The following is a 15799-nucleotide window of genomic DNA, read 5'->3' on the forward strand; positions in this document are numbered from 1 at the left end:
TACACAAAGCCAAATTTTTAGCAACCCATTTTTATATAATTTTAAGCAAATCGATTACCAGATGTTTGTAGTCTAAGCTTTGCAATTGAGTAATTCTCTGGCAGTAAACAAGTTACATAATCAGAAACTAATTTAGAAATATGTAAAGCTATAGGTCTTTGAATTGGTACTAGATTTAAAGCTAAGATTCATTTTAGGAACTTTTATGTTTTACTATAAAATATATATACATATAAATTCGACTATTTTTTTGGTTTTCGTGCGAATTTGTTCATTTTAGCAATTATCTTAAACAGAGAAATAATACCAAAATCATTCTTAGCTCTTATTAAAGTGCTAATCAAGAGCTATAAGATTTATCTTTACTAAAAATAAAAAAATGCTTTGGTACATATTTTTCACTTTCAAGAATATATTATATAACATAGATAAGATTATTCGACAATTAACAGCAGCCCGCTTTGTCACTGTGCATCAATTGTGTCCAAAATGAATCTCATCAAAGCTTTACAGGTTTTTATTATGAAATAAATATGATAACTTTTTTAAGAAATACTTCTGTATGGCAAATTACGTCCACAGCAGTAGAGTCTTAGCTGCTCTGACTGAAAATCTGGTGTGTTTAGTACTCTATAATATATTTTGAATGTACTAGAATGTACTACAAGATATATCAATATAGCCTTCAGTGATACATAAAGCATATTGTAAATTTACTACTCACAATCGAGCACTCGACTGTAAATTTCTTAATTGTTTTTTAAGGATTGGTGAACGGGTTTATGCATGTGAATTCGATGCATCATTTTAATTATACGTCAATAGTAACTTTAGCTTACAACTTTTAAAATGATTGTGAGGAAACGAATCTTCTGCGAGGCTGAAAGTAAGCCTGGAAAAATAACTTAATATATTCGAACATAAATTTGTACCTCAGACAAACTTCTCTGTGTTCTTTTTCCATACAAATGCTTATTAGTTTATTATTTATTTCATATGCGATTTAGTCTCAATCTGGATTTAATCAGATTTGTATTTTCTTCTCTGCAATCAGTTGGTGAGATTTATTATCTAATGGCTTGACTAGTGTTCGAAAATCGAAAGGTTATGCTTGGCAAACAAATCCCTCATCAGGTTGAGTGCGTCTCTTTGGCCCTGATTTAATGGGCTTGCGGTTTGTGTGTGTGTGTGATTTTTATAGTTGGAAAGTTGATGCCGCGTTTTTTAAATAATAAGCCAAGGTTTAATACCTACTCTAAGAGACCTAAGCTCTCCACCTCCTCCTCCTCCTCCACCTCCAGTTTTCAGTCTGGTTGAGCGCAGCTCGCATCAGTTTTTGGCATTGTGCTGACTTATTGGGCCGCAGCTTATTTATTTATTATTATTATGATTATTTCTTCGCTTTTTTTTCTGCTTTTCGGCTGAACACAATGCGATATATTCCAATGGCAGCCAGAAATTTCACTTTCGATCTGCGCGTCTGCGCGATCTTCAGTTACAATACAAAAATAAACAACAAAATACGATACAAATTTTTTGGTGTGTATAAATTTGTGGCACAATATTTATTTGTTGCCCGCCATCGATTTGTTATTGTGCTCCAACTAAAAAATTCCCAAAATGATAATGATGATCAAGCCTCCACGCATATTCATTCTTCTGGCACAGGTGAAGGGAGGACTACAAAAGGGGCATCAAGAATTGTTGCGATGTTGAAATGGTAACAAAAAGGCGGCCAACAGACAATTCAGATTGAGGCATTTGTCTAGAAAATGTCAACTTCAGCTTCAATTTCGATTCGAATGCGATTCGAAAGCGAGACAGAGACAGAGACGAAGCTATGACTATTATTATTATATTTTATGCATAATTTGTGTGACAAATGCAAAGACTGAACGAAACGAAAAAAGAGTGAGAAATGCAGTGGAGCATTGATAATTATGTTAATTGCCTGGCCGAATTGTTGAATACATATTATGAAAAGGGCTGCGACTCAACTCGAGGTGTGGATTGGACAAATGTGCAGCAATAAATAAATTGTCGCATTGCTTTTCACACACACAAAAATAAAAAAGAAGAAAAACAGTATCTATTTTGAAACTGAAACGGGTGCCGAATGATGAAAGTCTATTCTACTCAAAAAAAAAAAAAAAAAGTGACAAATATTGTTTAGTTTGCGTTTTGTGTGTACTCACAACAGAAACAACAAGAGTAACTAACTAACTTTCATTCTTGGTATCTCTTTCTTTCTCTCTCTCTCTCTCTCTCTCTCTCTCTCTCTCTCTCTCTCTCTCTGATAAAGATACCTTTTTGTAACGTTGCCTCAACACTTGCTGCTTGTTGTCATTTGTTGTTGGCTTTTTGGGTTGCCACAGCGCTCTGATTATATGGTAGATACTGTTTCATTTGCTGTCAGTTGTGCGCACGTACGTACAACACAATCACAGTCACAGTCACGGCGACAACAAGAACAACAAAATAACAACAACAGACATCTCAACCTCACAAGTGACACAACGAGCAAACACCGAAGCGTTAATACCTTGCAGCAGCAAAGAAAACTTTAAGAATATTTCTAAGTATTTATTGGAATGCCTAAATTTGTATTTCATATTTATATTTATTCTATTTCTGAATGTTTATATTTATTTTTGAAAGTATTTAAAATTTTATTTAAAATTTATATTTAAAGTTGGTATTTATTAGAAAATTCTATTTATTTAAATTATTAAAATAATTTTCGTTTATAAAATTACGAGCTACATCTTTTGCAATTCTTGTGTCATTCTCTTCGTCATAGAATTTACTTATTATCTTTAGATAGATAGTTTGTAAATAGAATAAAAAAAAAAAAACTTTTGCAAATTATTATTATAGCCAATTTAAATTGTAGCTAACCATTATGAATAAATAAATAAATAGAATTTATAAATATTAGTCTTTACTAACAAAAAAATAATTGAGGTAAATAACATATAACTTTTTAACATTTATTATTATATTTTTGTGAAATGCATTAAATAACAATTTTATTATTATTAATTCTTTAACACATAACAAATACCGAAGAAATCTAAGAATATATAAATACATGTTTGTCACTTCTGAATATATTAATCCTTTTAATTTTTTTTTTCCAATAATCTTTATTAATTTCTACACTCCATAAGAGGAACAAATATTCAAACAGTTTGTTGTTTATATTTTGTATTTAAAAATATTGAAAGTATCCACTTTTGCCCGATTATTTCTTATTATTTTTATTGGTTAGTCTTTTTTGCACTTAAAATGCTTCAACTTTTGTGTTATTTAATTTTTGAAATTTATTTAAGGGCCGGAAGAATGTCAAGCAATTGAAGTAGAAGCATAAATTTTGTCATTATAAAAGCAATTTAATATATGCAGATATTTAGCAGCATTTACCTTAGGATTAAATATGTAAATATGTGCATATAACATAGAAATTCTTTTTTTATTCTGAACTATAAGTCGCTAATCTTAGAGGCGATAGATTAAAGTAAAATTAAGGAATTTACTACATTTCCTCTGAAATTAATAAAATAAAACAAAGGCAAAGTAGATATTTCAGACTGTTTTCTAGCGCTTACCAGAATCGTGATACCCTCGAGCTTAGAAGACAGAACTGAATGTGATGTCGATTATGGTTACACGATAGTTGGCATGGGTGCTCTGCAATTATGACGATCCGTTAGCTTTTGGATGTCAGTTCGCTGCTCAGCGCATTGGGGCAATTTGTACGCCCAGGAAGGGGCCTCAGAAAGCTTGCAATGTTCTCGCAGCAGCCGCCCCCAAAGTGTTTTCACATCAACAGAGACAGAAAACAGAAAACAACAACAACGAAAATAAGATGAAAGAAACTACAGTCGAGTGTGCTCGACTGTGAGATACCCGATAACCATTTTGAATAAGCGCAATATAATTCGGTATTATTCTTAAAACTTACCCAAAATAATATTGGAAAAATACTAATACATACCACAGGCTATTCTTGGTACATTTATATAACTTCTAAAATATACCAAATGATATATTTGGTATGTTGATATGGCTTCTATAATATACTAAAGTATATATTTTGTATATTGATATAACTTCTAAAATATACTAGCGACTATATTTTGTTTATTGATCTAATAATATCAACAATTTTGATCTAAATTAATATACCGTAAAATACTAAAAAAATATATATCAAGGCTATGGCATATTGATATAAACCAAAAAATATACCGAAAGCTACATTTGGTATATAAATATGACTTCTATAGTATGCCAAAGGCTATATTTGGTATATTGATATAACTTCTAAAATATACCAAAGGCTATATTTGGTATATTGGTATACCTTCTAAAATATATCAACGGCTATATTTTAGAAGTTATATCAACAATTTTTATTTAAACTAATATACCGTAAAATACCAAAAAAATACCAAATACCATTTGGTATATTGATATAACTTCTAAAATATAACAACGGCTATATTTGGTTTATAGTAATATCAACATTTTATATCTAAACTAATATACCGTAAAATACCAAAACAAAATACCAAAGGCTATATTTTGTATATTTATATAACTTCTACAATTTTTATCTGGGGTCGGATCCTTTTTTATATTATGTTATATTAACTGCAGACACAAAGCAAGCCCTTCTACCCTATGGAAAGCGGGTATAGAAACTGCTTTGGGAAAAGCGCAGAAATATATTTGAGACGAGCAAAAGTCTATATGAAGTTGTATCAAATAACATGCACTTGGGGGCACTTTGCTTTGGCTAAATTAAATGTGCGCTTGATACGGCGGAGATTTATTTTAATCATTGTCGTCGACATTGTGGAGCAAAAAGTGAAAATGCGAGCGAGCAGGCGAGCGAGTAAGCTGTTTGAAAATGCGTTGGGTGGCGTTGGCGATGGCGATGGAAGTGCAAATTATGAAATTAGTATTATGTGAAATGGAGTTAAAAGTGTGATTAACTCGACGCGTATGTAAAACTGCGAGCCAAAAGAGACAAAGACAAAGACATCGTCGACAGCGGCAGCAAAGACAAAAGCATTCAAGCATTAGACATAAAGCATACGGCATAATAAGCTCACAACAACAACAACAACAAACGGCGAACCGCAAACGCCAAAGACAATGAAAGTCAAGTATTGTGTATGCGTGCGTGTGTGTGTGTGTGTGTGGCAATTAATACCATTTCAGTTAGTTTCGCAGGCGACGCAGTCAACTCTTTTCCAAGTGAGCAAACTTCAGTCAACTTCATCTAGAGCCCTGCAACAACATTGTTGCTGTTGTTGGTGGCTGCTGCTGTTTGGCTTATTAGCGATGGCACTTAGAATTGGTTTTGTCAGGGAGAGAAAGCCACGCAATGTAATGTGTGTAATGTTTGCCCAAAAAACCGCAAGCGCAACGTACCAAGCGAGCTGCATGCTAGTTCAAGTTCGTTGCCTAAGTCTTTTGTTCTGCATGCGGTAAAACGCGCAAAATAAAACCACATTCAACAAACAATAACAAGACAAGCGACTGGAAACTGTAACTGACAACATGAACGCGTTGAATGTGTGAAATTATTGCCAAGAATTTGCAGCAAACACTGAATTCAATTTACGATTTTCGTTTTCAGTTTGTAATTGCTTCTGTTGACTTGCCCGATATATACGAAATATATGTGTATATATATATATGCTGCACTGAGCCCAATATAAGTTATAATAAAAAGAAAATGCACAATTAATAGACCATGAACACGACGCTAGCTAGACGCTCTCACAATTTTCGAGCTTAATTTATTATCATAATACATATTAATGTCAGATCCACAGAGATCTGGGCTAATCACTTAATCATTTGCCAGGCTAAATAGAATCATTTGGGGACAATTAAACTTAGTATAGAATTATTTTTAGCACTCACCACTTGAACAATAACTATTTATGCTGTGATTAACTAAACTTTTCGACGTTTAATTTGAGCTGCGTCAAATGTTTGCAAATAATAAATTAATTACTGCTTTTAATGGTCGTTGCCTTGTCGTCGTTTTTCGTTTTTTCGTATTTCTTTTATATTTTTTATTTTTTTTTTTTTTGGTTGCTCAACAACTATTTTGAGTGAGCGCACACACAAAAAACAAAACACAACAATTTTTACAGATTTTTCGCAAAATATTCGAAAGATGAAAAATGATGTTGCAGCATCAGAGAAATAACGAAAAAAAACAACAGCAAAAAAAACAAAAATCCAATAAAATGGTAAACACGCACAGACACGGTTTTGGGTTCAAGGATTCGTTCGGTTGTCGGTTGTCGGTTGTGGATAAACGGCGTTAACTTGTTAACGCGCACAACATGCAAATGTGTAAAATGCGCGCGCTTGTAATGAAGTTGAAGATGGAGATTAGAGATTGAAGATTAAAGTTTGGGCGATAGCACGAGGCGGACGAGTAGCGACGATAACGCGAAGCCGGTGAACGGTTAGCGATCCGTCAAACACGTTTCCCAGTTACAACTTCCCAACGGAATGATTTGGCCAAATCTGCAGCAGCAGCTCTGAAGCTGCCACCGACAGCGAAGGCAAACGCAGCTCAGATAGAGAGAGGAAAGAGAGAAATTGTCAGCTGGAGAGAAAGAGCATAAAGCCGGCTTTGCATGGCTCAGGTGCAACCAAAAGATTGAGAGAGTGTCTTTCACTCTCTTTCTCTCTCCAGCTCTGCTGTGCATGAAAGTCGAGAGATGAGCGACGAAGTCGAAGTCGAAGTCTGCTCACAACTCGCACCCCATTACAATTTAGATCGATGCTAGATCTGTCTGCTACTGTTTGCATTTCGGTTTCATCAGTCTCGGCACTTGTTCCATTAGAGAGATACGATTGATATTTGCCTGGCTGATAAGAAACACAGTTTTAATTTAGTTGATCTGCTTTCGGCAACTTTCTGCTCATATATCAATGCATTTACTCGTCGCAATTCACAATCATTAGCCAAACTTTAATGGAGACAAACTCTTAGCTAATTTGTGCAGTATTACAATTTGCACTTATTTTCATTTGTACACCATAAGTCTTTTGCTAACGGATTGTCTGCGTATAAGCTTAGCAATTCACCCCATTGATTTGTAGTTTTTTCATTCAGTAAACTTATTTTATTTATGTATTTGATGTTTCCCAACTATTTTTGTTCATTTTTATTGGCATAACAGATTGACATTTCTTCTCAATTTATTTATACACAAAAATAAAATATTTAGAATGAAAAGTCGATTTTTCGATCTTAAAAACAAGTATTCAAATAAGATTTTTAGTTTAAAAAAATGAATTATGATTTTTATATTAAATTTGCCTTTTAAGAATAAAAACATCTTATTTCAAGATTAATATCTTGATTCAATATGAATGAATATTGCGAGCAAGAAGAAAAGCTTTTCGATCCTAAAAAGAAAGTATTTTGTACATTTTTGTTAAAATGTTGGCATTCACTTTCTTTAAAATAAGAACTTAATCTTTGGTATTGTTGCTGTTAGTTCAGTAATTAAAGATTTCGTAAATCAATTTATGTGTGTGGCCGTTGGTCTTGGGTTTAAACTCTAGTCGGTCTCGATCTTTATTTAAGATTTTGCTTCTTGGTTTAACTTTGAATTTGGAAATTTTTCAACATTTGAAACACAAGATTATAATCTAGAATTTTTAAGAATGGGCAACCTAGATTTTTTGTTAAATTTTGATCTTGAATCTGGTTCAATTTCTACATCATATGTATTATTACGATTCAAGATTTTATTCTTGATTTTAGAATGTTTTTTCTTTCTGAGTAAATTTATTATTTAGTAAACTTATTTTCTTCATTTATATATATTTATTTAATTTTTGATGTATTTATTTTGTCACTTATTTAATTCTCCTTTATTTATTTTATCATTTTTTATTATGTATGTATATACTTTTCAAATTTGTAGTTTGCTATTAAAAAACGTATTTTTAGGTGTCTTTGAAGTATGTATTATTGATTAATTAATAAATGAGCTAATTGGTTTATGGTTAGCTTATTAAGCAATCTGTTAAGTTTAGCTTAAAAGTGAGATCATAATTTATTTTGAATTTTGGTAAAATGTTCTTCATATTTTATATAATAAATATATTTTATATAATAAAATATAAATTACAGCTTGAAGGCCTTAGTCGTCTTAGCTCATCTTATTCCAATAGGGAATTGTATTCGCTATTTCAATAAAATAATAATTTGATGGTAATAAATTATCAAATAATAATTACTTGTCTCATTCACTATGTTTAAAATATTTGTATTGAATTCGTTTACCATTTAAAAAAATAAAGAGTCATCTTTACTCAAAACTGGAAACAACAAACCTAACATAGCTTTAGGGCAGCATTTAGTTTATTACTTTCGAATTGCACATTCTTTGTTTGTCCAGTTGTTGAAGGAGTGGCAGGTTGGCCGTTGCACCTGGCACCTGGCACCTGGCACCTGACTGTGCTTCAACCATCTCAGACTAGGGATATGCTGAGCAACCTTCGCTGCATTCGCTCTTGATGTGTTGATGGTGTTACAAATTTAAACACTTCGTTGCGTAAGTTTTAATTGCATAAACCAGGCGCAGACTGTTTGCTGCCATTGTGATGAGTTCACTTTCAAAATAAATAAAAAAAAATAGTGAGTAAAAAGTAGGTCTAGCTTATAGGGCTTGGCTACAAGATACCCAAGCTTTTGGGCCTACAAAACTTGCACATTTTGTGAGTGTGAAAGGCAGCTTCACACATAGCAATTCTTAGTACGATTTGTTATAAAAAAAAAACTGGGTATAACTATAAAAAAAAATAAAAAAAAAAAAAACAAAAAAAATATGGGCAGCTCAGCTGTTTGTCTACGGCCCACACGACGTATGCGCAATGTGCGCGAAGCCGGAACTTTGCGCTCGCTGGCGACAGCAGCGTTGAACTGGACGCAATGCGTCCACACGTTGTCGCTTTTAAACAAAGAGCTAAGCGTGCCGCAGGCAAATTGCCACGTATAATTGCTTGCAATTAATTTATTAATTTGATTTCGCATTTTAATTAAAGGCAACGCAAAAGGCACTCGGAAATACCTGTTCGATTGGCTGCCTGTCTGTCTGACTGCTTGAGCTTTATCATCTGCTTTAGCCGTGGCGTGCGCACAGAATCTAATGAAGCGTTAAGCAACGAAACAATAACAAAATAAATGTTAATGTTTTTCGTGTTTTTCATTTATTAATTTTTTAGTTTAAAGTTATTAAATTATTTTGTTTTTGGTTTTGGATTTTAGGTTTTTTGTGTTTTTTGTTATTGCTTCGCTTCTTCACTTCGAGAGTCAACAGATCATTAGCGAAAAGTGGCTGAAATTCTTCAGCTATAAATTGTGCTGTGTGGCAGACCAGAAGCATCACAAGCAATTGGAGCTGCGCCCCGATAGCAACCAAAACAAAACAAAACACAACCAACTCAAAACTTCAATCAAGAACTTTACATCAACATGAAGGTAATTTAGGGATTAAAGAGTTTGAAGTTTGCAAGCCACGAATTTAATCCTTTCATCCTTCTTCCGCAGGTCTTTGTCTGTCTGCTCGCTACCTTGGCCATGGCTAGTGCTGGACAACGCGGTGGTGCTGGCGGTGGCGGCTACTTGCCTGGCGGTGGCTTTGGCGGTGGCTCTCGCATTGGCGCTGGCCTCGTCTCTCATGTCTCTCAGGCCCATGGCAACACCAAGGTTCACATTGGAGGCGGCGGTGCTGGTGCTGGCAGCTATGGCGGCGGTGCTGGTGCCTATGGTGGTGCTGGAGGAGCTAGTGGCTGGCAGGGAGGTGCTGGCGGTGGACGCGGTGCTGGCGGCTGGCAAGGCGCAGGAGCTGGAGGTGCTGGCGGCTATGGCGGCGGCGGTGCTGGTGGCTGGCAAGGAGCTGGCGCTGGCGGCTCTGGCAGCTATGGCGGCGGTGCTGGTGCCTATGGCGGTGGCGGTGCTGGTGGCTGGCAAGGCGGTGCTGGTGCTGGACGCAGTGCTGGCGGCTGGCAGGGAGCTGGAGCTGGTGCTGGCGCTGGCGCTAATGCCTGGGGTCCACCGGCCCAGTTCGATTACACTGTGAACCATGGTGGTGCCGGTGCCGGTGGCTCTCGTGGTGGTGCTGGCTGGTGGAACGATTAAGTGTAGCATACTTTGTATGCAAACAGCGAAAATGTAAAATGAGCTTGATAACCGAATAAATGATTTGAATCCAAGCGGCAAATGTCTTTTAGCTTTTTTAGCGTTGCCAGATTTGTTTAAAATCGTTGATTAGTGCTTTCAACTAAAGCTTTGCTTAAGCTTCGGCTACTTCCACGGCAGATGGCGCTAATGAGCAGACTTAAAATTGAGAGCATTGATTGCACTGTAGAGGGAGCCACACTATTGAAATGATTTACTCAATCATTGAATTAACAACTTAACATAAACTTTAAGTGGTCATTAAGTTCGAGTTTGTTGTCTAAGTATTTCATTACAAATGGCAGCAATCAAGAAACTACAGCTGTGTTCTTTAAAATAACAGTGCAACAGACGTTAAACTTTATAACGGATTTTATGTTTATATTCCTTAATGACTTAAGTTAAGTATGCATATTTCAAATTTGTATTTTTATGTATTAAATTGTATTATTGTTTTGCTTTATAAAAAAAACTTTTCATTTGATAACTTACCACCACGGTTGCTATTCCAAAAAAAATTTTTGGACCAAAAATTTGAAAAAAATGTACCAATTTTAGCAAAAATGTACCAAACATTTTTCACGAAAGTTTTTTTGTATTTCACAAAAATGTACCACACGAAAGATTTTTTATATTTCACAAATTGTGATTCACAATAAATAACTGTTTACGTAGTGGGCCTTACATTGGCGCATACATATTTTCTCAATTATCCTGTCAATTGTCATCGCAAATCGACTGTATGCGATATTTTCCAGTGTTAGTCATAGTTCAATTTCTAACTGATACAAAATTTGTGTCTGGTGGAACAGAGCCATTTGTTAAAATAATATATGTGAACATAAAATTTTATGAAAAATTTAAATACTAAAACAGGCATATTAAAAATGTACCAAAATGTAAAAAAGTGATCCAATGTACCAACGCATAAAAAATGTACCAGTTTTGGTACATTTGTACCAAAAGTGTCCGCTGTGTCCAGTGTTGCCAGAGTCGCTTTTTTCCCGTCAATACTGGCTTTTTTCAAATACCATTTACTTGAAAAAAAAAGCAAACGGGCAGCGGGAATTCTGGCTTTTTTTTACTTAAATGCTTTTTTTAGATTTTTTTTCTATTTGCCCAAAATTATGGGACAATATTTGCTGTAGCTGTTCTGTCGATGCTTGCCAACATTTTTAGTGTCAAATCGATTGTACAGTGTTGTTAAGAACGCGCCAATTCTTATCGTAGCGTCACTAAAGGCGAAAGTGAATTGATCTTAAGATCAGTGTGTTTTAATTGTATTAAAAAACAAAAATATCGGACGACACGGAAGACAGTTACTACAAATATACTATCACCACACAACTCTCTGATTTGATTTTGACCAAAAAGCAAAAGTTAAATACTTTGAAGACGACAGCGCTATTCGTTTTTCTACTCGTTGTTTTCTACTTAAAATGGAAATACATTTTATTCTAAATCATGCATTTACAGTTATGGCTTGCACAGACTTGACAAATGCTGCTATAGATATAGTATAACCTTCCTAATAAATTCCTAAAAATGATAGGAACTGGATGAACATATGACAATAAAAATTAGGAGAATGAGAATAGTTTTAATGAAATTCTCCAAATATGTTATTGTGAATATTAGAGCAGCTGCTGTACAAATTCCATAAATATGTTTCAAAATATAGAAAATCCAATGAATTCAAAAATCAGTTTTTTTATAGCTTTTTTTTTTCCCTAATTTTTCAGCTTTTTTGCATCGTTCTTCCCGTCAAAAACAGCTTTTTTTCTCAACAAACTTTGGCAACACTGGCTGTGTCCGCTATGTCCGCTGTTTCCGCTGTGTCCCCCATGTCCGCTATGTCCGCCATGTCCGCTATGTCCGCTGTTTCCGCTGTGTCCCCCATGTCCGCTATGTCCGCCATGTCCGCTATGTCCGCTCTGTCCGCTGTGTCCGCCATGTCCGCTGTGTCCGCCATGTCCGCTATGTCCGCTGTGTCCGCCATGTCCGCCATGTCCGCTGTGTCCGCTGTGTCCGCTGTGTCCGCCATGTCCGCCATGTCCGCTGTGTCCGCCATGTCCGCTATGTCCGCTATGTCCACTGTGTCCGCCATGTCCGCTGTGTCCGCTATGTCCGCCATGTCCGCTATGTCCGCTATGTCCGTCATGTCCGCTGTGTCCGCTATGTCCGTCATGTCCGCTATGTCCGCCATGTCCGCCATGTCCGCTATGTCCGCTGTTTCCGCTGTGTCCCCCATGTCCGCTATGTCCGCCATGTCCGCTATGTCCGCTCTGTCCGCTGTGTCCGCCATGTCCGCCATGTCCGCTGTATCCGCTCTGTCCGCCATGTCCGCTATGTCCGCTATGTCCGCTATGTCCGCTATGTCCGCCATGTCCGCTATGTCCGCCATGGCCGCTATGTCCGCTATGTCCGCCATGTCCGCTGTGTCCGCTATGTCCGTCATGTCCGCTGTGTCCGCCATGTCCGCTATGTCCGCCATGTCCGCTGTGTCCGCCATGTCCGTCATGTCCGCTATGTCCGCCATGTCCGCTATGTCCGCCATGTCCGCTATGTCCGCCATGTATGTCCGCCATGTCCGCTGTGTCCGCTATGTCCGCCATGTCCGCCATGTCCGCTATGTCCGCCATGTCCGCTATGTCCGCCATGTCCGCTGTGTCCGCTATGTCCGCCATGTCCGCTCTGTCCGCCATGTCCGCCATGTCCGCTGTGTCCGCTATGTCCGCCATGTCCGCCATGTCCGCTATGTCCGCTGTGTCCGCTATGTCCGCCATGTCCGCTATGTCCGCCATGTCCGCTATGTCCGCCATGTCCGCTGTATCCGCTTTGTCCGCCATGTCCGCTCTGTCCGCTGTATCCGCTCTGTCCGCTTTGTCCGCCATGTCCGCTGTGTCCGCCATGTCCGCTGTGTCCGCCATGTCCGCTATGTCCGCTATGTCCGCCATGTCCGCCATGTCCGCTATGTCCGCCATGTCCGCTGTGTCCGCCATGTCCGCTATGTCCGCTGTGTCCGCCATGTCCGCCATGTCCGCTGTATCCGCTTTGTCCGCCATGTCCGCTGTGTCCGTTTTGTCCGCCATGTCCGCTGTGTCCGCTCTGTCCGCTTTGTCCGCCATGTCCGCTATGTCCGCTGTGTCCGCCATGTCCGCCATGTCCGCTATGTCCGCTTTGTCCGCTGTGTCCGCTATGTCCGCCGTGTCCGCCATGTCCGCTATGTCCGCCATGTCCGCCATGTCCGTCATGTCCGCTATGTCCGCCATGTCCGCTATGTCCGCTATGTCCGCTATGTCCGCCATGTCCGCTATGTCCGCCATGTCCGCTGTGTCCGCCATGTCCGCCATGTCCGCTATGTCCGCTGTGTCCGCTGTGTCCGCTGTGTCCGCCATGTCCGTCATGTCCGCTATGTCCGCCATGTCCGCTGTGTCCGCCATGTCCGTCATGTCCGCTATGTCCGCCATGTCCGCTATGTCCGCCATGTCCGCTATGTCCGCCATGGCCGCTATGTCCGCTATGTCCGCTATGTCCGCCATGTCCGCTGTGTCCGCTATGTCCGTCATGTCCGCTGTGTCCGCCATGTCCGCTATGTCCGCCATGTCCGCTGTGTCCGCCATGTCCGTCATGTCCGCTATGTCCGCCATGTCCGCTATGTCCGCCATGTCCGCTTTGTCCGCTGTGTCCGCTATGTCCGCCATGTCCGCTGTGTCCGCTATGTCCGCTATGTCCGCTGTGTCCGCCATGTCCGCCATGTCCGCTATGTCCGCCATGTCCGCTGTGTCCGCCATGTCCGCTGTGTCCGCCATGTCCGCTATGTCCGCCATGTCCGCCATGTCCGCTATGTCCGCCATGTCCGTCATGTCCGCTATGTCCGCCATGTCCGCCATGTCCGCTGTGTCCGCCATGTCCGCTGTGTCCGCTATGTCCGCCATGTCCGCTGTATCCGCTATGTCCGCTATGTCCGCCATGTCCGCTATGTCCGCCATGTCCGCTATGTCCGTCATGTCCGCCATGTCCGCCATGTCCGCTATGTCCGCCATGTCCGCTATGTCCGTCATGTCCGCCATGTCCGCTATGTCCGCCATGTCCGTCATGTCCGCTATGTCCGCCATGTCCGCCATATCCGCCATGTCCGCCATATCCGCCATGTCCGCTGTGTCCGCTATGTCCGTCATGTCCGCTATGTCCGCCATGTCCGCCATGTCCGCCATGTCCGCTGTGTCCGCAATGTCCGTCATGTCCGCTGTGTCCGCCATGTCCGCCATGTCCGTCATGTCCGTCATGTCCGCTGTGTCCGCCATGTCCGTCATGTCCGCTGTGTCCGCTATGTCCGCCATGTCCGCCATGTCCGCTATGTCCGCCATGTCCGCTATGTCCGCCATGTCCGCCATGTCCGCTGTGTCCGCCATGTCCGATATGTCCGCCATGTCCGCTATGTCCGCTATGTCCGCCATGTCCGCTATGTCCGCTGTGTCCGCCATGTCCGCTATGTCCGCCATGTCCGCCATGTCCGCCATGTCCGCTGTGTCCGCCATGTCCGCTGTGTCCGCCATGTCCGCTATGTCCGCCATGTCCGCCATGTCCGCCATGTCCGCTGTGTCCGCCATGCGAACCGCGATTTATTCGCGCGCGATTCGCTCGCGATTTATTCGCTTGCAATTCGCTCGCGATTCGCTTGCGATTTAAAATATTTGAATATAATAATTGAAGTATTATTAAACAACTAAGGTCGCAGGCGAATCGCGAGCGATTTATTAACATGTTTGAATATAATAATTGAAGTATTATTAAATAACTAAGGTTTGAACTTTTTTTCAAAAATCGCAAGCGAATCGCAGGCGAATCGCAAGCATCAATCGCGGGGCGAGAAAATGTTTGAAAACACAACTTATGTTATATTTTTAAAATATTTGAATATAATAATTGAAGTATTATTAAATAACTAAGGTTTGAACTTTTTTCATACAGGTCATGTATGTCATACATGTCTTGTATGTCATACACGTCACGTATGTCATACATGTCATGTATGTCGTACACGTCATGTATGTCATACATGACATGTATGTCATACATGACATGTATGTCGTACAAGTCATGTATATCGTACATGTCATGTATGTCATACACGTTATGTATGTCATACATACATACATGACGTGTATGACATACATGACATACGTGACGTGTATGACATACATGACATGTATGACATACATGACCTGTATGACCTGCGATTTTTGAAAAAAAGTTCAAACCTTAGTTATTTAATACTACTTCAATTATTATATTCAAATATTTTAAAAATATAACATAAGTTGTGTTTTCAAACATTTCTCGCCCATGACATACACATGACATGATGCTTGCGATACGCGTGCGATACGCCTGCGACATACGCGTGTATAACATACATGACGTATTATTAATGATAAATAAGGTTTGACATGTTTGTCAAAAATCGCAGTCACGAATGTCATCGCATGCGAATACATCGCGTATGTCAGAAAATGTCATGAAAACGTAACGTTATGTATGTCATAACATGTCATGAATGTCGTA

General features: G+C 39.3%; 1 protein-coding gene across 1 annotated transcript; it reads left to right on the forward strand.

The window, feature by feature from the left end:
• Positions 1-9379: 9379 nt before the first annotated feature.
• Positions 9380-10255, forward strand: LOC117568240 (uncharacterized). The gene is made up of 2 exons (XM_034248721.2): positions 9380-9532; positions 9602-10255. Exons 1-2 carry the CDS (start codon positions 9527-9529, stop codon positions 10190-10192), a joined length of 597 nt encoding a protein of 198 aa, XP_034104612.1. The 5' UTR covers positions 9380-9526; the 3' UTR covers positions 10193-10255.
• Positions 10256-15799: the final 5544 nt, after the last annotated feature.

Source organism: Drosophila albomicans, chromosome X, assembly GCF_009650485.2.
Source record: "Drosophila albomicans strain 15112-1751.03 chromosome X, ASM965048v2, whole genome shotgun sequence".
NCBI lineage: Eukaryota > Metazoa > Arthropoda > Insecta > Diptera > Drosophilidae > Drosophila > Drosophila albomicans.